The sequence below is a fragment of the Neofelis nebulosa genome, chromosome 4, assembly GCF_028018385.1.
Source record: "Neofelis nebulosa isolate mNeoNeb1 chromosome 4, mNeoNeb1.pri, whole genome shotgun sequence".
In the NCBI taxonomy this organism is placed as follows: Eukaryota; Metazoa; Chordata; class Mammalia; order Carnivora; family Felidae; genus Neofelis; species Neofelis nebulosa.
Window position 1 is genome coordinate 143,974,506 of NC_080785.1, and position 24,603 is coordinate 143,999,108.

The window sequence follows — 24,603 nt, forward strand, 5'->3', positions numbered from 1 at the left end:
ACAATATGTGCAACAAGATTGTTTCTGTAAAATAGAAGCAAAACGATATGCTACCTTATTAACAAATGAACCAGCTAAGCAACCAAGCGACCGAGCATGAGGACGTCAGAAGGTCCTCCCCAGAACTGCCAGTGGTGTTTCCTTTTGTTCTATATGGAGGGAGGAGACGGAGCCAGTCTCGTTTCCATATGTCTTAGCTGCCTGTCTCTTCCACAGTCAAATGTGTTCCGTCCATGGCAAAGACTAAAAACAAATCGTAACAAGCCCAAAGAGCTCTAGAGCTCTGCCACCATCTTTTCTCCTTCTCTATTAGGACCGGAAATTAAAAGGAGGAGGCTATGACAGGTCCTATTGTCGATTCAAGGTTGTTTCTGGGAGCCCAGGGACTGTGTGATGGAACCAATGGTAGGAGACCTCCCAGGAGGCCCATTACACACACTGAGTTCGGTGCAGGCAAAGAAACCCTCAAAAGGAAAAGATGGGGTGCTGCAATCCATCATGATCAGTGTCCCGGGCCTGAAGTCAAGGCACAAGGCCAAGGGAGACAGGCAAAGCATAGCAAACAGTAACGAGGTTGATAACACGGTCATCAAGGCCTTGCTCCAGACTTATTGCGGGCCAAACCACACGTCCCAAAACAACCCTGGAGAGCAAGGGCCCCAAGTGCACATTACTGCAGTTTCCCTGAGGAGAGTGTGGAGAAGGCTTGCCGAAGCTTGATGAGCGCCCGCTGGCTCAGTCAGAGACGAGAGGCGGAGGTAGTGTGTTACCTGTGGTGCCTCCCTCGAGCCCCGCACCATAGGCAGACACCAGGGCAGGGTTCCCCGCCTGTCCAGGCTCCCCGACGCGCACTTTGAAGGGGCTTCCAACCACGTGGCTCCCGTTGAACTTGACATCGATCGTGTGGATACCATTCTCGTGGGGGATGAAACGAACGGCATACTTATCTAGGAGGGCGAGCAAAGCACAGGGTAAAGCCGAGGACGCAAACACTACCACGCGAGGTGAGGACGATGGATGGAAGGCCAGCCTGAGATGGTGAATTTTAAACCATAAGACAACAGCTCTACTGGAAGCCTGGCACCCAGTATGTTGCATTTCAAAACCAGATGGGGGCCTATTTCTGTGTCCCTTGTCAACCCTTTGGGAAATGCATCCAAATCTCCAATTCTAGGTTTCATCCTCTCTGGTGTCTGTCTCAGGAGATTGCTTTATGAAAAGCTCACTTCTCACAGAGTTGCTCTACTTGGCCGGTTGAAGGGGAAAAAAGTTGGTTCCAACCGGCATTAATGCTTCTGAATTAAGCTCTAAGCTAGCAGGTGCCCCCCGCCAGGGCAACAGCCAGGTTTTTCACTGTGTGTTTGGGTCACGGCATGTGGCAAAATAATCTGTCAACTGAAATGGACATGGAGAATATCCATCCGCCGTGCACCGCCTGAACACCCCTTCCTCCATGAAGCCCTCCCACCTGGGAGGCAGACCTGTTCTCCCCCCAACTCTCCAGATGTCTACCTTCACTGTACATGTGGCAGGGCACACAGCAAATGCCCAATAAAGGCAGTGATCACAGGGTTCCTCCTCAAGCTTCGGGGCCCACATTCACTGTCACTTCCTCTGAGAAGCCCTCTGGGCCTCACCAACAGAAACTATTTTTCTCTCCTGCCCTGATCATTTTTGCCATTTGGTTCTTGGTTCTCCTGTGGCATTGGTGACCACCTGGGGTCCTCTCCAGGGCACTGCAGGCTTCTGGCCAGGTCCCCAGTCCATACTGAGCCCCTCTTCGAGGGCAGGCATCATGCCTTACCGTCTTGCCAAGTCTCTCACACTTAATACATGTTCCCTGGCAAAACGGCTAGTTAACATTGATTATGTCAGAGAATTCTGTACATCAAGGGAGCAGGCAGGAAAATCTTATGCTATTAAGCATACTAGAGACACAGATTCTTTGAAATTTAAATTTAGGGATGAACCTCAATGCACTTTTCCCTCGGAGTAAAGTGAGATCAAATGGTACTTACTCATGTCATAAGGTCAATAACGTAATAAAAATCTGTAAGATTTTGTTAAAATATGAGAAAAAAATCACAATTGAATGTAATGTGAAAGGAATCTGAAAAACAACCGAAAATAAAGCAGTATTTGTTTAGAAAAAAGAAATGGAAGGCTAGATCCCAAAGCATCTCCCTGTCCCTGGCAAATGTTTATACCCTGATTTGTAAACAACGCCTGGCAACAACAACAGAAGGGAATCTGAAGGCTGGCTGGCCTCCGTGAGGCTCATTAGTCCTCTGCTCAGGAGCATGTTTGTAGAAATGTGCCTTGGGGAGGTGCAGATGCCGGGACCTGCACGCCCTGCCTCTGGCTTACCTGGCTCGAGCTCAGACACATGACACTCCTCCACGGCTCCTGACGGGCTGTGCACCTTTGCATCAATCTTGCCTTTCGCCCCATTCAACCTTATAGCAAAGGAGGCTGGCTGGTTAACTTTTAATCCCGATTCCTGAGAATTTAATACATTAAACAAGTTACGGCCTTTGGTGTTTGGCCTTTGGTGGCATACACTGACCCGACCCGGGACTCCAGGGGACAGTTCTCATGCAAATAGGCCCAGAAGGTTTATCCTTATAACATGTGATGAAAGAAGAGCAGGTGGCTTGTTGCACGCTTCTGGTTTTAAATAGAAGAGAGTAGAGACACTCAGTGGGGTGGTCTAGCGCCTTGATTCGTGCTGGAAGAAACAGTTACTTGATTCGGAGACTCAGTCATCTGGTTAACAAAACTATATAGTTTCTGCATCCCAAACAAGACCTGGACAACCAGAAAACCCAGTGTCTTCCAGGTCAAAAAGGAAGTCCCATCACCCCCATCCTACCTTTTAAAAGTTTATTTATTTTCACAGAGAGAGAGAGCTCACGAGCGAGCTTGTGAACATGCGCACACAAGTGGGGGAGGGGCAGAGAAAGAGGGAGAGAGAAAGAATCCCAAGCAGGCCCCACACTACCTACGCAGAGCCTCAACTCATGAAAGGTGAGATCATGACCTGAGCCAAAATAGACACTTAAGTGATGCCCCAAGGGCCCCCTTTTAAGAGGAGCCTGGCAGTTGACAAAACCATGCAGTCACCAACATGAACAAAGTTTTATATCATTGCTCTTTTTTATCTCAAGGGTAGGAATGGAGACAACATTTAACAAACTTGTAAAGGGCTATATATGGTTAAGAATCAGCAGGACCTAGGTGACTACCACTTCCTGGCTATGTAAGTTGTTTAACCTTTGAGTCTTGGTTTCCTCATCTGTAAAATGGGCACAATAACCAAATATATACCAGAGAGCTACTGTGAGGATGAAATAAAGTTATGCATTTGAAGCACTCAGCACAGGGCCCGACCTGTACACAGAAAGACTAAAAAATCGTTAAATATTAATAAGCATTTAGAAGTTGTCTGTACCCCGCTGAAAACACAATAGGGAAAAGGATAGCTTTCACTCTTCACTGGGTAAGTTTCACCCTCCATGCTCTGGGAGGAAGGGATTAGAGATCTAGATGATTAAGATACAGATACATATTTTTAAAGCAGGCTCCACGCCCAGTGCAGAGCCCCGTGTGGGGCTTGAACTCACTACCCTGAGATCAAGATCTGAGCTGAGATCAAGGGTCAGATGCTCAACAGACTGAGCCACCCAGGTGTCCCATATGCTTAAGATATTTTAAGATTGGCCAGTCCTGAACTGCAAAATTTTACAAGTTAGCAGTTTTGATATAAACTTGATTGGACAGCCACTCCTCACTGTGTGATTGAAGAACTTGGGGGGGGGTCTTGTTAAAATACAGATTCTGATCCAGTAGGTCTGGGGGTCTGAGGACAGCCTGAGAGTCTAGGATTCTTTTTTTTTTTTTTTTTTTTTTTTGAGAGAGAGAGAGAGAGAGAGAGAGAGAGAGAAAGAGAACAAGAGGCAGGGAGGAGCAAAGAGAGAGGGAGAGAGAGAATCCCATGCAGGCTTCTCGCTTTTAGCACAGAGCCCAACTTGGGACTTGAGCTCATGAACCATGAGATCGTGACCTGAGCAGAAATCAAGAGTTGGACACTTAACTGACTGAGTTACCCAGGTGCCCCCAGGGTAGTTTTCAAAACTTAGACTGCTGAATGGTACCATTTGTCTTTCCTTTTTTCATAAATGTCTTTTTTTTTAAGTTTATTTATTTTGAGAGAGTGAGAGAGGAAGAGAGAGGATCCCAAGCAGGTTCCTTGCTATTAGCACAGAGCCCAATGCAGGGCTTGAACTCACAAACTGAGATCATGACCTGAGCTGAAATCAAGAGTCAGACACTTGATGGACTGAGCCACCCAGGTGCCTTGAGATTCTAGGATTTTAATAAATTTCCCAAGCGAGGGGCGCCTGGGTGGCTCAGTCAGTTGAGTGTCCGACTTTGGCTCAGGTCATGATCTCATGGTTTGTGGGTTTGAGCCCCGCATCGGGCTTTGTGCTGACAGCTCAGAGCCTGGAGTCTGCTTCGGATTCTGTGTCTCCTTCTCTCTCTGCCCCTCCCCTGCTCTCGCTCTGTCTCTCTGTGTCTCTCTCTCTCCCTCTCAAAAGTAAGTAAATATTAAAAAAAAAAAATTAAAAATAAACCAACAAATAAATAAATAAATAAATTCCCAGGCAATGCCGAGGCTGCTGACCCGGGACCACATCTCTGTAACAAGGCACTGAAATTGCACTGCCTAATTTGGTAGTCACTAGCCACATGTGACTATATATTTTTACATTTAAATCAGTTAAATTAAATAAAGTTAAAGATTTGGTTCCTCAGTTACACTAGCAACACTTCAAGTGCTCAATAGCCACATGTGGCCAGTGGCTACCACATTGCACAGGGGAGATGTGAGACATTTCCATTGTTGTAGAACATCCTATCACACTGTGCTGTGCCAGAGCTTACAGACTGGGGAGCGAGAACTGCACCCAAAATTAAGGAATCTTTGATCACCAGATTGCCCCCAGCCCATCAACCCTTCCTCCACAAAATGTCAGTCGACTCCAATTTTCTAAAAAGTCTTAAAAGCAGGACAAAACAATACATGCCTCTCTTTTCCTAACCAGCACCAGATGTGGGCCTGCAGGCCTCGAGCAAATCTCCGATAAATAATTTATGTATCACTCAGCACCAAGTGACCCAGGAAAAACAGGACAAGCTGACACTCGTCCCTTCTACCGTAGCAGCTGGTTACAAACGCCTGACGGATACACAGCCTGCTGCACACTTACTCAAATATTTATGACCTAATTGTGTTGAGAGGACTCTACAGAAAAGTTTTCTGGAGAAGATTTCTCCAAACCAGGTTTTTGGAAACAGAACCATATACATTACCTGAATCCATTTGCCGCTAAATCCTCAAGAGAGAGATAAACACCTCAGAAGATCTGAAAGAAATCTTCGAGATGCATGAGGGCAGTTCTTTGCCCTCAACAAATGCTGGGTTTATCTCCCTCCATAGGTTTTAGTTAAGTCGGCCACAAAAGGAACTTCTGTTAAGAAGCCTTTAAATGAAACACAAGAAAAACATCTACACCACAGTGACCAGCTAGCACCCTTGGTATGCTCCAGATGAGGCCTCTTCAATCTGTGGACCGTGATTTTTGTTTGGGGGTCAGTCTGGGTTCCCTGATATTTCGAACAACTAGCAATTCCAATTCTCCTCAGGGTAAGGTCAGAATCTGAAATGTAAACCAAATGCATGGAAATAGATCCGATGACATCACCAACCTGAGATACAGGACTGGGTTTTCATTCAGTATTTTTAAGAACCGGGGGCAGCTGAAAGCTAGTTGGAAAGCCCCTTAACCAAAAATCATATTTTGGGATTGTGGTGTTATTCCTCAACCGAATTGCTTACTCCTGATGCAGACACCTAGTTATTTTTCAATGTCCTGAGCAAAGACCCAAAGGCATCTCTAGTGGTTCTTAGTTTGGTTGCCGGCTCTAATGCAACCTTGAATTCAAGAGCCTATTTAAGACAGTAATCACATGCTACCGTGCCAGGGTGGGGATTAAGGAGGCCACCGTTAAAAACCACAGGTTCTGTAGCCACAGAGACCTCACTCTGCCTCATATTAGCTGGCTCCTGGTAGCCATAACCAATCTATACCTTGGTGTTTCCATCTTTAAAATGGGGTCAAGAGAAACCTACTGACCAGGCTGTTGCAAGGATTGAACAAGGTAATACTGATGAAGTTCTTACACAGTGCCTTGCACACTTATAAATAAATCACCATAGTAAAATCAATCACAATTGACTTACTTGACAAAAAGGAAGCCAAAAATAGTAGGCAAAACATCAATGGACTGTTAGTCTTGTGTTTGTTCTGTTTGAAAGCCCTCCTTATCGCTTAACCAATTATTAACAGGCCTCCTTTGTTTCTCTTGAATAACTATTTAAAAAACAAACTTGTTCTCAAACGCTGAGGTGTTCGTTGACTGTGGCTCTGTGTTCACTTGCCCCAACTGTCTCCTGTCCTCAGTGTGGGGGCGGGGGCTGACTCTGCCATGGGAAACCTCCCCTATAAGTTGGCAGCATGTGCGGTCAAACCGGGATGGGCCCTTGACTGAGGGGATTGAAGCGGCCTCCGGAGTCCAGGGCTTCACTGGTCGGCCTGTGGCCAATGAGATGGATGCTTCCTTGCGTCTCACCTGAAGGCTCAGAACAGTGAGGCGGCGGGCGTCGTCGGACGGCGCGATGACTGGCACCAGGTAGGGACTTTCGGGGATGTGCTCATCGTTGAACTTGATGGATACCTCGTAGTTACCTGTGGGGACAGGACAGTCCCATCATTTCAGATATTCTGCGAAGGTGGTTCCAGAGCAGTCTCTTGCTTCTTTGCTAGGATTGAAATGTCTTCCAAGAGATCCTACCCCCGCTCCGTGGCCATGGCTGGTGGGTTGAGGGCAGGTCACCTGGCTGAAGCCGAGCCAATAGGATTCTCTTAGTTGGGCAAGGGCAGAGATTCTTAACCTGGGTCCACAGGCCCTCTCCAATGGCCTGTGTATACAGCTCAGGAGACCCATGAAACTTGAATGGGGAAACAAAAATTTTATCTTTATTCTCACTAACTTCGAGCTAAAATGTAGCATTTCCTTTCTTTAGAAATGTCAACGAGAAACCACGGCACCTTAGAAGCACTTGTGACTTTGTCACCAACAAAGATCACAGACATTTTTCATCACTTTACAGTTTTACATACAACTTGACATGTCATTTATACTTACCACTATTTTGAAATTGCGGTAGCTAATAGACCATCACCAAATCCTACGATTTAATGTATTAATGAAGATAACCATCTGTTGCTGTGTTACACATTTCTTGAAGATTTTGATAACTACATTTTAGTATAATTGATTTCCTTTATAATCCAATGTATTTTATTCTATATGTTTTAAAACATTATCCTGAGAACAGTCCCCATAGGTTTTATGCCCAGAGGGATCCATGGCACACAAAAGGCCAAGAGCTGCCGCTCAAGGGAGCTCAGATGCTGAGGCCACTCTTTCAGAGAAGCCACAACAGCTAGTGGCCAAGGATGGGTGGAGAAGGCTCGTCTGTGGAAAGAACGACATGGTTGAATGAAAGCCGGAGGCAGAGAGGCCAACAGAGAAGGACAAGAGAACAAGAATTCCTGACCCTTGGAGGTCTGACATGATTTCTAGGAGATGCTCCCATGCGCCCATACAGACAAATTCCTCTTTTCATTGAGCTAGCTTGACAGAATTCTGCTCCTTACAATCTAACCATCCCCCTACAAGGAAAACGTCCTCAGCTGGTCCTTGGTTACATACCAGGCTCCTGGGCAATATAAGACACACCGCACGATCCATTTTTATGGTCATCAAATGTAATCTCGGCCTTACTGGGGCCCTCAACGGCAATGGACAAGCCCCCAGCGCCTGCTTCCCGGGTCCAGATGCTGAACTCAGCTGAGATAAAGAAACACCTGGTTAGTGACTGAGCCCCAGATAGGCCCTCTTGCTCAAACGATGCTGGGTTACATTTGCTGCCTTTTTCTTTAACCCCAAGCAGGGCCCTAAGGGAAGGAATCACTGATGTTTCCCAAGCACCACCCATGAAAACATTAAGTTCATAAGAAACAAGACATCTTTGAACACACCAACTAAGGCAGAAAAAGATGAGAATGTTCCATTTTTGTCCCTGTAGATCTTTCTGCCAGCAACCACCACTACAATAGGTTTTGTAGAATTCTAGTGTGTTCCACGGAATGTTATTGTTGAAGGATGCTCTACAAAGAGCTTTGTCAGTCTGCTCCTCACTCCGACGCCCACACACTCAGTCATGATATAGGCTCCGAGGAGTGCCCCCGTGAGAAACTTGTTTAGCTTTGGGTCAGCGAGCCATTCCCAAACATGTTTAGCCACAGAAGCCTTGTTTAAAAAAGATTTTTTTTAATGTTTATTTATTTTTGAGAGAGAGAGACAGAGCGTGAGTGGGGGAGGAGCAGAGAGAGAGAGACACAGAGTCCAAAGCAGGGTCCAGGCTCTGAGCTGTCAGCACAGAGCCTGACGCGGGGCTCGAACCCACGAACTGTGAGATCATGACCTGAGCCGAAGTCGGATGCTTAACCAACTGAGCCACCCAGGCGCCCCTACAGAAGCCTTGTTTTAAAGAATGCCCCTTAACAACCACCATCGGAATCACATACACTGAGTCTTTCTCTGGAATAGGGTGAAGGGTGCGGGGTGCTGACACCGCCAGGCCCCTTGTCTTCTACCCAAGTAAAAAGCCTGCCCGAATGCTCACCTGGGACACCTGCTTCTCCTCTCTCCAGGCCGGGGCCTCCCGCACGGACCTTGTGGGCGCCCCCCTCGCCGAGTGGCCCCACCGTGAACTGGAAAGGGCTGCCGGTCACATGCTGGCCGCGGTACTTGACGCTGACTGTGTGAACACCCATCTCCTGGGGCACAAACCGGACGCAGTGCGAGTTCTTGCCCATGGACACAATCTCTGCCTCGGTCACGCGGCCAGAGGGGCTGGTGACATGGGCCGACATGTCACTGCTGTCAATTTCTGAAAGGGGGCAGGAGTTTGGGGAGGTAGAGAGAGCAGGGTTAGGGTGAGGGACCAACACAGAGCAGGACATGCAGGACAGGCAGCAGAGGTTGGCAAGGCGGGTGCAGCCCAGGGGTGTGGGATGCTCAGGCTTTTTCCCATTCAGCCGGATACCTACCCTCCTGTCTCCCTCAAATCCTGGGAGGCTGTGGCCAGCATGGAGGCAGTAGGGCCCCTCTGGCCACCCAGTGCAGAGAACATTCTAGGGACAGTGACACTTTGCCCCACCAAGTACTTTTACAGTCTTCCTGGCTGGAGCTAATTCCACATGGCAGTTTCAAACCAGAGTCTGGGGCTGGCAGTTACAGCATGTAAATAAAAACTACAATAGCTCAGATGTTTCTAAGCCAAAGGTGGTATGTGGCCATCTAGCATGCTTATAGAGGCTCTTCTCCATAGGTGGGTAAGGGTAGAAAACTCCAGACGCATCACCCCGTACTTTCAAGAAGCTTTGGCATTTCTTTTAGGCAACAAGACAAAAATGCATTTAGAGAAAAAAGGTGAACACCTGTTGGTCACAACAGCAAAGGGAAACCATGCGTGAGCAAAGCTTTGAGCAAATCAAATACCAGAGGCCGTGCTTTCAGAAAGTGACGTCTCAGGTCACCAACATTGGGAAGCAGACCACGTCTGCTGCACCTGACACGTGCTCATGCCATGCCAGTGACTGTGCCTGCACTGACGTGGTGGAGACAGGTACACCGCATGCTGGGTGACCAAGTAATGCCATCACCTAGAGCCACATGAAGCACGCTCGCCAGCCCTACACGATCTGGGCTGAGCAGCCATGACTTTGAGCCCTGAGGACAGAGAAAGGAAGGGGGGTTGAGGAGAGGGTCACCCCACATGGCCTGGGTCTGGAAGACATCTGGAAGTTGGTGAGCTGTCCTCTGACAACAGGGGACCATTTAGGTAATGAGAGGAAGAGTGAGTCTCATCCAGAGTCATCTGGTACCAAGTAGCTGATCACAGCAAATAGGAACTGAGCCAGAGAGTCTTTAGATAGAGTAATTGACCACACTAGTTCCTCAGGAAACAAACAGACAAAGGGAACAAGCAGCTGATTTGCACCACGAGAAATGTAAAGCAAATGAAAACACAGTCCATGTCCCTAGTGACCCAAGAAATGAAGCTGGAAACTGGACCCCTTATTTTCCATCAGAATGATCAAAGTGGGAACCAAACACAGTGCCCAGTGCTGGTGGGGGAATGGATAAACGGGTACTGATCCTTTTTCTGGAGGGCAGTCTGCCAAGGTGTAGCAGTTTTTGAAACACATCAGCCCAGTAGTCCCACGCTGGGACATCCATCCGACATGAAGGTAGCCTGAGCACACAGTGGAGAACGTTCGTTTCAGAGCGCCGATTGTTGGAACCCAGGGATGGAAAAGAGTGTACTTGGAATAGGACATCGTATACAATGAAGGATGGTGCATCGGGACATGGAATGGAATCTCATGTACTCACTAAAAATATGGAAGTATCTTTTTTGACGTGGACTATGGTGTGTAACAAGGACACAAGTGTGATCTGAAACTGACCCCATGTGTTCATGAGGCTGGAGGCAATCAGGGTTCAGCTCCGGGCCTCAGATGTGAACCTCAACCTCCCCATCCCCCCGGCTGTTGGGGGATGAGGTGACACTTACTTTCCTCGTTTTTGAACACGTGAACTTTTCGCGATCACAAGGCATTAGCTCTTTCTAATAAGTGATTCTGTGTGGACACTGCAGCAATGAGGCTTTCCCCACATTCTCATGTGACGACTGTGCCTCTGCCCAGGAAGAACCCGCCACCCGCCAATGACTGCTCAGAAGGCAAGGTAAGTAGACATGGGACAAGTTCGGAAAGAGGGGAAATGCAGTGTGGGAGAAACGGCCCCCTCTCCAGATCACACCATGAACTTCATCTGAAGACTCTATAGATATTCCGTGCCACAGGATCTGTCCAACAATATAGTGTGTGCCAGCCTCTGGGCAGAGGACCCTCAGAATCTGCACTCATAGTGACGTCTCTTTATAGAAGGAACCCCAGGCCACATTCAGACAGACTGAAGTGTCCGTTTACACAGTTCACGGCCAAAGGGCTGAATGTGGCCCACCCACCCAGTCTCCACACTCATTTTAGGGATGGAAGGGAAGAACTAACTTTGGGAGGATGCCATAAGGCTGACACTTTTGAAATACTTTTCCAAATACTGGCATCAGCAGGGTCAGTTCTCTCACTGACCTGACTCTATTCGACAGAGAGTAAATTCAAATCTAAAAGCTTATTTATCTTCCCCCCCATGTGACACAGTAAAGCTATTTTCATTCAGAAGAACAAAAAGGCGGCAGGTAAGCAGATTTTTTTTCTCAGGTGGGGCTCTGTGAAAACAGTATTAAAAATATAAATAAATACAATACTTACTTACTTACTTACTTAAAAGCAGTCACCCATAGAGGATTTAGTATGTTCTAGGCCACACCTGGATGTGGTTTCTAGTGGCGCCCACTGCCCTGACCCTTAAACAACTCATACTCACCTGGGATTTTCAGGTTCAGGTCACAGATGCTTCCGACAGTGGCGACAGACGGGGCCCGACTGGTACGGGTGATGCTCTCCTTGACTCTTCCCTCTCCGCTGATCTTCACGGTAAACGGGCTCCCTGCAAGAACCAAGAAGACCCTTGTGAGCAGCCCAGATAGGCTGAGGCACAGCATTTACAGAAAACCTAGGTGTTGGACGGGGAGGGCAGAGGGGACCAGACTCACCAGGCATGTGCTCATCAGCAAACTTGGTGGAGACGATGTAAACCCCAGGCACAGTGGGGAAGTAGGAGACCTTGCAGGTGCCATCTTCCAGGTCCTCTGTCTGGATGTCCACTTTGCTGGGGCCTTCCACAGCCAAGGATATACCACCATAACCTGCAACACCGTGGCCCAGAGCTGATGGGACTGCAACTCACTGGGGGTGGGGGGGCTCCATGCATGCAGCAAGGACATCAGGCTCTGGAAATGCAAACCGCTATTTCCAGATGTCAGAAAGACAGTAATGTAGGCAGCCCCAGACAGAGGAGCAGGTTAAAAGCTCTGAGAAATCCTGTAGTGAAAAACCCTGCTGAGCATGGCTTTGACCATAGAACTCTTTTCTCAATGATATCCATTTAATTTTTTAATTTTTTTTAGAGACAGAGAGCGGGCAAGCAAGGGAGAGGGGTGGGTAGTGAGGAGAGAGGAAGCAAGAGAGCGAGAGAGAACTTAAACAGGCTCCATGTTCAGAGCCTGACATGGGGGCTCGAGCCCATGACCCTGGGATCATGACCTGAGCTGAAACTAAGCGTCTGACGCTCAACTGGCTCAGCCACCTGCAGCCTCTCAAGGGTATCTATTAATATCCCACAGAGCACCTGTCCCACGGAAGCCACTGGGAAAGCCACTCTGGCCACACGCCTCCAAGAACGGCATGTATTAATCACCGGCTGTAGGCCTGACAATTTGAATTTTTAAACTGCTCCCAAGGTGCCTCAGATGTCCAGCCAGGGAACCATTAAGACAGCAGATCTGAAGGTTTAACAACCTGAAGAATCAACAAGGAGCATCAACTCACCAGGACCAGAAAGTCTCTAGCCCTCTCCCGTGGGACTGTGACTTTGTCTAGAAGTCACCAATGTGACCATCACTCAAGAAGGCAGAAAATGAAGATACTGTCATGTGGCATAGTTTGGAGAGGGCCAACCAAATTCAAACCATTTTAAAGAGGGTACAGGAAGAGATTCCATATTTCCATGAAAGCATCCCTCAGCTGACACAATCTTGGCCAGCTGGACCAACCTCCTTTGCTTGGGCTGAGTCGAGGAGACCCTGGAAAAGCTGCAGAGAATGGCGGGAGTACACATAATGACAGAGATCTGTGAACTGTTTTGACTCTGGATTCAAATGCCAGAAGCAGATGGGCTGTTAACTCTTAGAAGCCTGTTTCTTCATCTAGAAAATGCATATAATTCCCACTTCACTGAGGCTCATGGGACTTAAACGATAACGCACACATAAGACCTACATACAGTTAGAGAGATGCTAAGAAAGAAAAGGAAGATGGTAGGATGGAAAAACGAAAAGAAGCAAAAAGATCATTCCCATGAGCTCTGGGCCTTTTCCTGGGAGCATCCCCACATACCTGCATCCCTTGTGTCCACGATGAATTCAGACATTTCAAAAGTCCGGCCCTCTGACAGGCCACGGCCATAGACTTTGGCTCTGCGTGCGTCACCGATCTCAGACTGGACCACCATGATGGACACGGGGCTGTTGGCCACGTGGCTGCCGTTCTTCTTGATGCTGACCAGGTGTTCGCCCACCTCCCGGGGGATGAAGGAGATGCCTGTACCAGAGCAAAGCTTCGGGTTTGTAAGGTGGGAGAACAGGATGAAGGAGAGGAGGGGGGAGGGAGACACACTCCCAAGAAGGGAAGCAGGACTTCCCTCCTGACTCGCCAGCATCTAAGAGCGTGGTCGACATCGCCATGCAGAATCTCACTCAGACTGTTATCACGTGTGACCCAGAAGGTTTATCACCTCATACTCTAACGTGCTACCAGTTGCCCAGGACCGGACTGGGGCAATGCCCATCTCCCACCCAGCTCCAGCCAGGAAGGTGGCCTGGGCTCACCGATGTGGTTGTTGGGCAGCCTCTTCAGGAGACAGGGCTCGTCACGGCCAGATGGGGCCTTAATGCTGGCCGTCAGGGTGCTGAGGTCGGTCTCGCTGATGTCAAGCAGGAAGTCAGCAGCAGAGCCCAGCTTTACCTGAGAGCACCGTCTGCTGTCATCTGGGAAACAGCCCCCCCCCCAAATGCGGCTCTTGTTACATGTGGGTCTCCCCAGCTCTCTGGAGCCCTCATTCCACATGCCATTTACAGATGATCAGGTGAGAATTAATTACCCAAAGTTAATTGAAAATACCTGTCTTGAACAATAAGCAGACCTAACCAACAATGAATGATTGCTAATTATGTCTGGTTAAAGGGAACTGGCAGGTACTGGAAATTTGAGTCTTCTCAGACCACTTTTTAAAGGAGTCTTTGCCAGTGGGAGGCACCTGTCACCTGTCTGCCATTGTCTTGGGCATTCCTCAGGTGAGCACTCATCATCTTCTACACAATACTGCTGACTGCTTAATAGGTCTAAACAACTTAGGGATATCCTTAGGGATAGGAACCTCATTTTTCCTATCTCCTTTTTAAATGTTTTTTAAAATATTTTTTTTAATGTTTGTTATATTTATTTTTGAGAGAGAGACAGAGAGAGAGAGAGAGCAGGGGAAGGGCAGAGAGAGAGGGAGACACAGAATCTGAAGCAGGCTCCAGGCTCTGAACTGTCAGTCCAGAGCCCAACGCAGGGCTCGAACCCACAAACCGTGAGATCAAGACCTGAGCCGAAGTCGGAAGCTTAACTGACTGAGCCACCCAGATGCCCCCTCATATCTCCTTTTTAACCCACTGATAGTGTGATATGAACACAGCCAGCACAACAGACATTAGGAGTGTGGGCTTTGAATCAGATAATGTGTATCTGAATCTCAGAATACCCATGTCCGAATTTGGCTAAGCCACTGTCTCTCCAAGCGTCAGTTTTTCCATCTGTAAAATGGAGAGAAAATCTATCTAGTAGTGATGCTGAAGGGCATCTTTGGGTCCATGTAGCCATGTAATAGGTATCTGAATGCCTCTATCTGAGGGCCTGCTATTTGCAGGCTGCAGTCAGACTGGCACAAAAAAAGTGCCCTCCGAATGGCACTGCTTGGTTTTCCTTGGATTACCGGGTAAGGGAGGAATTAGGCCAACCCAACGGTGACTTTACACCCCAATTCCTCCCTAAGGAGTCTGTGTGAAAGCTCCATGTAGAGGCCTAGCCTCCTGTTGCTGGTCTGATGGGGAGAGAGGCTGTTAGGGCAGCTGTACTTCCCCATACCTCCAGGAAGCCCCCTGGCAAGCCAAGTGACCTTACCTGTGATCTTGGCTGTGAAGGGGCTGCCAGGGATGTGCTTGTCATTGTACTTGACCAGGATGCTATAGTCACCTGGCAGGGTGGGCAGGTAGGTCACTGTGCATGTCCCATCTTTGTTGTCAATGCAGCTGATTTCGGCCTTTGAAGGTCCCTCGATAGCCAAGTCTAGGCCCCCTGTGGATGGGAGGAAGGAAGGAGAACCTTTAGGGAGACAAAGATTCCTTGTTTCAACAGGGATCATACCTCATCCAGGGCAGTCCCCATGTGAGGAACAACAGACTGACACACGCCACAGGAGCCAGAGGCCAGGGGCACGTCAGAACAAAGCAGTTCACGTGGTAAAATTGTCCACTGGAAAGACACTCCACCATCTGATTTCTTCACTACAAATGACCCCAAAGTTCTCTCTATTCTTAAGGATACTTGGGATGTGAAAGGAATAGCATCCTACACACCAATCATGCGTATGGGAGAGTCACACACACACAGCCCTGTTGGTTGGGCACTGGATGCCATCCTGAAAATCCCTGGGTGGGCGCCTGGCTGGCTCAGTCGGTGCAGCATGTGACTCTTGATCTAAGGGGTGTTGAGTTTGAGCCCTGCATCAGGTGTTGAGATTACTTAAATATAAAATCTTAAAAAAAAAAAAAAAAAAAGAATCATAAATTTAGAAGTCTCCACGATGACAATGGTCATAGGCATAGAGCTTTATCTGGAATGGGCGGTAACACATGTAGTCAGTCCGCTTGATATTTGTACATGTGCAAGACAGAACAAATGCAAAACCATCATTTTCCCAAAACATGCTTCAATTTCAGGCAAGTCACATAAAACATTTCATATAATCAATATGATTTCGATCAGAACACAGAGGACTTCAGAAGTTCTGTTTTGGGTAAGACAGAGCAGCTGTACGTAAGACATTTATGAAAAACGGGGCACCTGGGTGGCTCAGTTGGTTAAGCGTCCGAGTCTTGATTTTGGCTCAGGTCATGATTTCACAGTTCGTGAGGTTGAGCCCCATGGTGGGCTCCACACTAACAGCAAGGAGCCTGCTTGGGATTCTCTCTCTCTCCACCTCCTCTCTGTCCCTCCCCTGCTCCATAATGCTCTCTCTCTCTCCTCCCAAAAACAAACAAACAAACAAACAAACAAAAGCTACCCTGGAAATGTGTCCACCTAACTCTCCAAATGGATGGCCAGAAGCATAAAACCACATAACCACACGGTACCTTCTCCTGCATCCTCGGTGACGATGGTGAAGGTGGCAGTTTTGTTGGCCACTCCATACACCAGGCCTGGACCGTATGCAGAAACACTCCCACTGTTCGGGTAGTTCACGTAGAACTGGAGCGGGCTCTCTGGGTTTGCAAAGAACACAAAATTGAGGGGGACTCATGGAGGGACAAATGCATAGCTTGGACAACGAGTGTCTTAACATTCACCTAATAGCAAGCAAGGCTGGTATCTCCTACACAGAGGTAGAAATTGAAAGTAAACTCCAGGGGCACCTGGGTGGCTCAGTTGGTTAAGCATCCGACTTTGGCTCAGGTCATGATCTCATAGTTCGTGAGTTTGAGTCCCGTGTCGTGCTCTGTGCTGACAGCTCAGAGCCTGGAGCCTGCTTCAAATTCTGTCTCCCTCTCTCTCTCTGCCCCTCCCTCACTCTCGCTCTGTCTCTCAAAGATAAATAAACATTAAAAAAAATTTAAAAAAAAAAAAGGAGACTCCAGTAGAGTTCACCATGCTGGGACACCCAACAGGTCTACTCGCTGCCTTTTTTTCAATCACTGCACAAGAAAAACAATCCCAAGGTTGCTCCAGTCTAGAGGGGGGCCCAAGCAGGGCAGTGCAGCTCAACTTAACCAATAAGGAGGAAACATCTGGCCATGTGGAAAAATGACCCACTACTGGAGGGAACACAACTGGAAAGGTCTTTTGGGAAAGCCATTTACCATGCTTTCAAAATATAAGGCCCCATGAGGCCCCTAGGAATGTATCCCTAGAAATCTTTCTCCCCACCCTGCTCCCAGTTCTGTACAAGGACTTCATTTCCACAGTGCCCAGATCCAAATTAGGAAATGGCTGCAGTGTCCAACAATAGGGGGTCAGTTAAATAAACATTGGTCTACTTGTGCAGTTCATTAAAAACAATGAGGAATGGGGCGCCTGGGTGGCTTAGTCAGTTAAGTGTCCAACTCTTGATTTCAGATCAGGTCATGATCCCAGGGTCATGGGATTGAGTCCCATGTTGGGCTCTGTGCTGACAACACAGAGCCTGCTTAGGATTCCCTCTCTCCTTCTCTCTGCCCCTCCCCCATGGATGTGTGTGCATGAGCGGGCTCTCTCTCTCTCACAAAAATAAACATTAAAAAAAACCAAACAATGAGGGAGATCTGTGTATATTATACTTGAGAGATTATAATGTGTCTCATTATAAAGAGGAAAAGGAAGGGCGCCTGGGTGGTTCAGTTGGTTAAGTATCCGACTCTTGATTTCAGCTTAGGTCATGAACCCAGGGTCATGGGATCAAATCTTGTGTAGGGCTTGTGCTGAGTTCCTACTTCAGATTCTCTCTCTCTCTCTCTCTCTCTCTCTCTCTCTCTCTCTCTCTCTCTCTCTCTCTCTCCCCTCTGCCTCTGCCTCTATCCCCTGCTCATGCTCTCTCATACTCTCTAAAAATAAAAATAAAAAAGAGAAAAAGGCAAGTTGCTATATAATATTAATGCCATTATCTCATTTCCTTGGAAGAACAAATTTATGTATGCATGTAGGTAGGCACAGAGAGAAACATCTGGAAAGATACACACCCCAGCAGTGGAAGTAGAAGGGAATGGGAGAAGACATTTTTTACTTTCTCTACATCTGCATCTTTAGAATATTTAGATAAAAGTAGATAATATGTTTTCACTTTAAACAAACATTATGCACACATGTATGCATGAACCACAACAAACATATCAAGCTAGGAAAAATATTTGTTAACTTCTATCACAAAGGGCTAATCTCTCCAATATTTAATTTGCTCTCAGAAACTGCTATGACAAAGCCAATACAGAATATTGGCCAATGGCCAAATGGAAAAACCTGGCCAAGGAAATAAGTGCTCAGTTCACAGAAAAATACAAATAGTCCTTAAACATACAGAAAGTTGCTCACTCTCATTCACAAGGGAAATACAAATAAAGCAACACCAAAATACTGGTTTTTGAACTGTCAGTGTGGCCAAGATCCAAAAATCTGACAGCCTATTATTCCATTGGCAAACTGGTGGAAAAGCAGGTGCTGGTCTACATTGCTGGTGGGTGTCTGAATTGGGAGCCCCACTGAAGGGCAATTTGGCAAGATCGATCAAAATGATAGATGTCTATACCTGTGTCCAGCAATTCCTACCCTGGGAACTAAATCTCACAGATATACCTTCATGAGAGTGAAATGATGGAATAAAGGCCATTCATTGCAGCCTGACTAGTGACAGCAAAAGGGAGAGGAGAACCTGAATGTTCTCCAACAGGGGGAAAGGTGAAATCTGTCACGGTTTATCCAAACAGTGCGACATGCTCTATCATTAGGACATGCAAAACTCTCCTGGATATACAGTTAGACTGGAAAGGGCAAGGTCAGAGCCATGTGTAGTGTATGCTACTATTTATGCATAAGTGGGAAAGGGCTTAAGAATCTATATTTCCTGAGGCATCTGGGTGGCTCAGTCAGTTAAACGTCCAACTCTTGATCTTGGCTCAGGTCATGATCTCATGGGTCCTGAGTTCAGGCCCTGCACCAGGCTCTGTGCTGACTGTGCAGAGCCTGCTAGGGATTCAGTCTCTCTTTCCCTCCCCCACTTGTGCTCTCTCTCTCTCAAGATAAATAAATAACACTAAAAAAAATTTAGGGGCACCTGGGTGGCTTAGTTGGTTGAGCATCCGACTTTAGCTGTCATGATTTCATGGTTCGGGGGTTCGAGCCCCGTGTCGGGCTCTGTGCTGACAGCTTGCTCAGAGCTTGGAGCCTGCTTTGGATTCCGCGTCTCCTTCTCTCTCTGCCCCTCCCCCACTTACACTCTCTGTCTCTCAAAAATAAATAGATGTTAAAAAAATTTTTTTTGAAAAGAATCTGTATTTCCCATTTGTTTATAGAGTCTTAAAAATGTTCTGATATCCAACATAAAAAATTAACAGTAGTCAGGTTCAAGGAGAGGTCAGGTGGCGATACGGGTGGGAAGGAAACTTTTCCCCACATCATTTTTTAAACCATGTGGAGATGTTGCCTACTCAAAATATTAAATTTAAAAATAGAGAACCATTTGAACAATTAAAAAAAAAAAACAAGAATAACACTGTGCTGGTTGATGGACACAAAATCTGAGCTGAATTTCCTTGTCAAGGGCACTGTGAACATAAAGCAGCTTGTTCTCTCTCCCGCCCCCAAACCCCACACTCCATAGGGCTCTGTAGGCCAGGCTGGAAAGTCCCTTCGTGCGCCTCACATTTTTCTCCCAGCTCACCCTGTGGCCACACTCGGCATAGTGACAAAGACAATCATGAAGCTAAGGGCCTGAACTGTGACCCAGGATGCTTAGCTGCATTGTCCCTTCTGGAGAGTGGCTGGATCTGCTGGGGACACGGGCTGTTTGGTTTCACAGGGACACCGACACTGCCTTCCTGATCCTGCCACTGAGAACTGTTTCCCACACAGCAGCCAACTGAACGTCTCTGCAAACCTCCCAGACATTCAGGCCCAAGTCTTGTTGTCCTGCGGGGAGTGCTGGCCAAGGTGCCGAGCCTGACTCACCAGGGATGTGGCTGCCCATGTATTTGATGTGCATCTCATGCAGCCCGACTTCAGTGGGGGCGTATCTGACGGTGACTGTGCCGTCCTTGTTGTCCACAATCTCAGGCGTGGCCGTCTTCCCAGAAGGCATGTGGACCTCTCCTGTTAGAGCACAGGAAGAGAGAGCCATGAGCCCACCAGCGGCTTCCCCCGGAGAGGCTGAGCACAAAGGCCCAGGTGGCCTTCAGAGGCAAGAGCACTCACTGCTGCCTGAAGCATCCAAGATCCACAATGGGAAAACAGAGACACGTTTGCCTTTATTTTGTTCCCTTTTTCTTCTACAAATGCAGCAGGCAACTCAAGTAAAGAGTTTTTTACTTTTGTTCTGACAAATGAGAAGCTCACACAAGACTAGAAAAGACCACAAGGCCAGGAGAATTAGCAGAGTATCAACTCAAAGAGAACGAGGCATTAAAAGGAGGCTAGAAGAGAAAGAAACTCTTGTACAATAGGCTTCAGTGTCAATGTCATATCTGGAAAGGTGCAAGAATAAGAGAAGGCAGGAAAAAAGGAGGGACAGGAACCCGACAGTCGTAATCTCAGGGGCTCATGGACTGATCCCCCCACAGCAAGAAACAGGGGTGCTAGGTTCAGGACCCCAGGTGTCAGGGACAGGTGGAACCACCTCCCAGGCACCCTTCTGGAAAGCTAGTGCAAGCCAGTGAGAACAAAGCGGCTTTCATGACAGTGCTTACCGGTGATTTCTCCTTTTCTGACGGCAAATGGAATGACCAAGTCGAAAGGCTTAAAGCCCAGGCCGTTCATGTCACTCACTGGGACATAGGCCTCCTCGGTTACCTAAAAACAGGAAGCAGTGGTCACTGGGTAAAGTGGACAACCGTGTGGGCCAATGAAACAGCAGAGGGCAGAGAGCAACTGGGAATTTTGCAAGCTAGTGCAGCCGGGGTGTGGGGACGTGGCTGCCCGTACAGGACGGGCTTAGTCTAGCTGCCCCCAGGGCCAGAGCAGGACCTGAAGGACTGGAGAAGTCATGCTGACCAATTGCTAAAAATCACTAGGCAGTTTACTTGTAAAATTCCCAGCAGTGCTCATGGGACAGTGGAAAAGTAAGAGACAGCAATGTCTGTGAGTCCCAAGAGGCTCCACCTGGAAAGGTTTAGTTGCTTGTGGCCTGGAAAAGAAGGTGCGTTTTAAGTGGCAGAAAGTAGCAGCGGGCGGCTTTCCCCCTGAACAGAAACCAAATGTGCTAGTGGCGGCTGAGAGTCAGCAGGAGGGCTTGAGGATGGCCCGTCTTCCTCTGAACCGCGGAGACAGGCTACACCGAGCGTGATCACAGACATGACGGCTGGAGATTCGTGGAGCGCATACGATGACACGGGTGGGTCTCATTACAGAGGAAGCAGGGATCATTGTGATGGACTGATCAGTGGGGGACAAACCAATGACCAGGACACCCAGAGGGCTGAAGCAATCCCCAGAAGCAGGCTGCAGCTTTTCTGAAATGAAGGCTGAGTAAACACAGAAACGCAAAAAGGAGAAAAAAAAAAAGTGTACCCAGGGCCTGAATCCGGGGGAACATGCATTTACCGGTGCCTCCTCCACGGCCTCGACTTCCCCATCTGTGGCCTGGTCAGTGGCAAATGGAGATTAGTTGGGAATCACATTGAAGGGACATTGCTACTTAGATGCTACAACCTGAGGCTGGCTTCCTCCCCATCTGCTCCGTCTTGCACAGCAGGGAGCCACTCCCTCCAGCAGGAGCCTACATTCTTTCTCCCCTTATGGAGAGCGAGTGGGATCCTTTCTTCAAAGGTCAAATCCACATGCCCTTTGAACCCACAATCCCACCTCTATGAAGCAGGCCTATCGACATGCTAGCAGGCAAGTCCACAGGTAAATGATGTATGCAAGGCCTTTTACCACAGCTGTTGATGGTCATGAGAACATGACCTAACCTAAAACGTCCAACTGGCAGGGAGTCAGGTAAGTAAATTATGTAAACCTGTACACCTGAAGAAGCTACCAAGTCTGATGAATTAATGTGGAAGGGTACGTATGACACCCTGAGGGATGGAAGCAAGTTGCAAAGCAATGTGTATGATGTGACCCCACGCATGAAGTTGATGTGTGTGTTGTGCAAATGGGAAAAATGAACACTAGTCACTTCTGTGGCATGAAACTGGAAAAGTAGTCTTCTGTTATTTGGTAAGGGTCCATGGTCTTAATGTGTTAAAAGTCTTTATAAGCTCATTTTTGCTTCAAACCACAGACTTCATGTTCCAATCGACCTGATAAGGGAGGGATCGTCTTCTACCACAGTCAACACCAAACTGGAAGGCCACCCCCTGGAGGAAGGCCTACACGCCTGCATTTACTCCTTTGTATTTTGGCATCTGTGGAAAGGGGACTTCATTTAGAAAGGCTTCAATTTTTGAAACAGCCCTCTCCCCATCTTCTAGGGCTCTCTTGTAGCTTGGGGCCATGCAGGGGCAAATTGGCCAGGAGGACGATCTTTCAATGGCCACGCTATGGCCTTCAATCCATTCTCAACAGTGATGAGCAGATAAGCTGGCTTCATGATGTATTTAACTGAACCAGGCTGCTGGGCCTCCCTGATACATGAGCTGTGAAGGCAGTACTGTGTGTTCATGTCCTTTTGGCCACAAGTCTGTAGAGAGAGGCAGGGAATCCACATACAAAGAAAGTCTATCTAGGTAAGGCTGGAGAAAGCCTGGAACAGGAGAATAAAGACCCAAACCAGGTACTGTGGGTGACTGCCCTTTTCTGCCTAGCTCATTGCACCAGCAAGGCCTGGGGACCACTCTTCCATGATGCCTATATATTCTAATTCACCAGATAAAACCCGCTACAGACTAAAATGGATTCTTAAAACTGTAACTGGGGCCCTTCTCTGGAAATAAGGATATAAACTCTCTAGCTGCATTTCTTTTCACCCTTTTCTATTGAAGGAGAAAAACACTACCAAATGAACAGGCTCAAAGTTGACAAGGGCTTATATCCTTGAGACAAAAAGGAGCCTCCAGATTCTTGGCGGAATGTTTACAGATAAACAAATATCTATGGAAAGGGGGAAAAAGGGCTACAATAGATTACAGACTGTTTGGATGGGAGGCGTGGCCTTCTCTTTGGAATGTAGTCTCTTCTCTATCACTACACAAAGTGAAATCGTGGGAAGGGGCTTCGCAGGCTGTGTGGGGCCAAGTCACAGAGGCCTTATAAGAACTTTGTGGTTGAGCACCGCTGTTGCCCGTGGCATCAAAGGACACTGTGTAAGGGGAGACCCACAGCACCTGATGGCTGTCCACAGCAGGCACTCTGGGCTCGGTGAACTTGAGCCTGAGCCTTGTTCCTATACCTCACCTGCAAAACGGCCAACAATGCTTGGTTTTCTGAAGGTCAAATGAGATTTCTAATCTTTTCTTGGCTGAAGAACCTTCATAATCAGAGGAAGGTCCAAAAGTCACTCGCTGAAAATTAAAGAACCTCACCATTCTCTGGCCCAGAGGCCCACATAATGGTTTCCCTTTGCACCAGGTGTTACTATTCAAAAGACATGCTATTTCCCGCACCTATGCAAAATCTGAATCTTTCCAAAACAAAACTGGAGGTACTTTGTGTCCTGGGATACAAGTCAAGTCTGCAGACATAACGGCATCAGGAATCTCTCTCCTCAAGGCCATGGAGATGAGGGAGGAGGAAGGAGGAAGAATAAGCAGAATAAAAAATGTGATGTTTTACTTACAAACATTTTTTGTCAAAGTGTATCTTTCTGAGCTGGGCTTAGGCCAGGATATTGCTTAAGACCCTTAGCATGACAGATACTTTGGTGGCCAATAAGGTTCCTTAAAAACTCTTAGAGCCAAGGGTCTCTGGATTTCTAGAGATTATTCTAGGACTCTATAAGGTCATGACTGCTTAAGAAAAATTTTTTGAAGAAAAAAAAGTGGAAGGGGATGTTCTAGCCAGGATTTAACAAATGGCAGCTGTTACTATTTCTATCCTAGCAGAGTGCTCTAGGGAAGGAATTTTCCTTACCATGACAGTGAAGGGGCTGTTGGGAATATCAACGCCGCCAAAGCGCACATAGATCACATAGGTGCCTGGCTTGGCGGCCGTGTAGAAGATGTCGTAGGTGCCATCCTCGTTCTCGATGACATCAGCCTCAGCCTCGGTGCCGTCTGGGGTCAGAACCGTGCAGGTCACTTTCCCCTTCCCAGCAGTCTTGGCATCAACCACAAAGCCCACTTCCTCGCCGGTTTTCACAGTGGAGGCGATTCCAGGACCTGTAGAAAAGTTCAGGGGAAGAAAATGGAAGCTCTAGCTGTAGACAAGGGCCCTGGAGGCCCGAGAACAAATCTCACATTCATGTGGGTGATTCAAGGTTCAAGCATTCAAGGGTATGGGGATGACGGTCAACTTCCCTAAACAAATATATACTGGGCATTTTCTTAAGGGCAAGGTACACACCAAAGTGATCCAAACACGGTCCCTGCTCTCAAGATGTTCCTAACCTAACAGGCAGGCAGATGTAGGCCAGGCACCAGGAATGACAGCTCAATGTATTGTGGAAACGTGGAGGAGGAGCTAAGTACAGAAAAAATTATCAATTGTTCTTCAGAGAAGGGTCCTGTAGTACATCTCTATAAATAAAGTCCTAAGAATGTATATCCCAGGGTTGCCACAATGA

General features: G+C 47.6%; 1 protein-coding gene across 6 annotated transcripts in view; it reads right to left on the bottom strand.

Annotated features, from left to right (window-relative positions):
- FLNB (filamin B) overlaps positions 1-24,603 on the bottom strand; it is a 143,464-nt gene that overhangs the window by 8,836 nt on the left and 110,025 nt on the right. For 2 of the 6 annotated variants that reach the window (XM_058726414.1, XM_058726417.1), the window contains 15 exons: positions 23,952-24,199; positions 21,483-21,521; positions 20,630-20,732; positions 19,896-20,036; positions 16,337-16,465; positions 15,105-15,278; positions 13,769-13,927; positions 13,278-13,481; positions 11,876-12,028; positions 11,647-11,769; positions 8,816-9,082; positions 7,840-7,977; positions 6,694-6,809; positions 2,368-2,500; positions 771-947 (listed from right to left, as the gene is read on the bottom strand). In XM_058726414.1, the coding sequence (XP_058582397.1) occupies positions 771-947; positions 2,368-2,500; positions 6,694-6,809; positions 7,840-7,977; positions 8,816-9,082; positions 11,647-11,769; positions 11,876-12,028; positions 13,278-13,481; positions 13,769-13,927; positions 15,105-15,278; positions 16,337-16,465; positions 19,896-20,036; positions 20,630-20,732; positions 21,483-21,521; positions 23,952-24,199 (2,304 nt within the window). Of the gene's footprint in view, positions 1-770; positions 948-2,367; positions 2,501-6,693; positions 6,810-7,839; positions 7,978-8,815; positions 9,083-11,646; positions 11,770-11,875; positions 12,029-13,277; positions 13,482-13,768; positions 13,928-15,104; positions 15,279-16,336; positions 16,466-19,895; positions 20,037-20,629; positions 20,733-21,449; positions 21,522-23,951; positions 24,200-24,603 lie in introns of all 6 variants that reach the window. The other 4 variants (XM_058726413.1, XM_058726416.1, XM_058726415.1 and 1 more) reach the window with 2 other exon arrangements.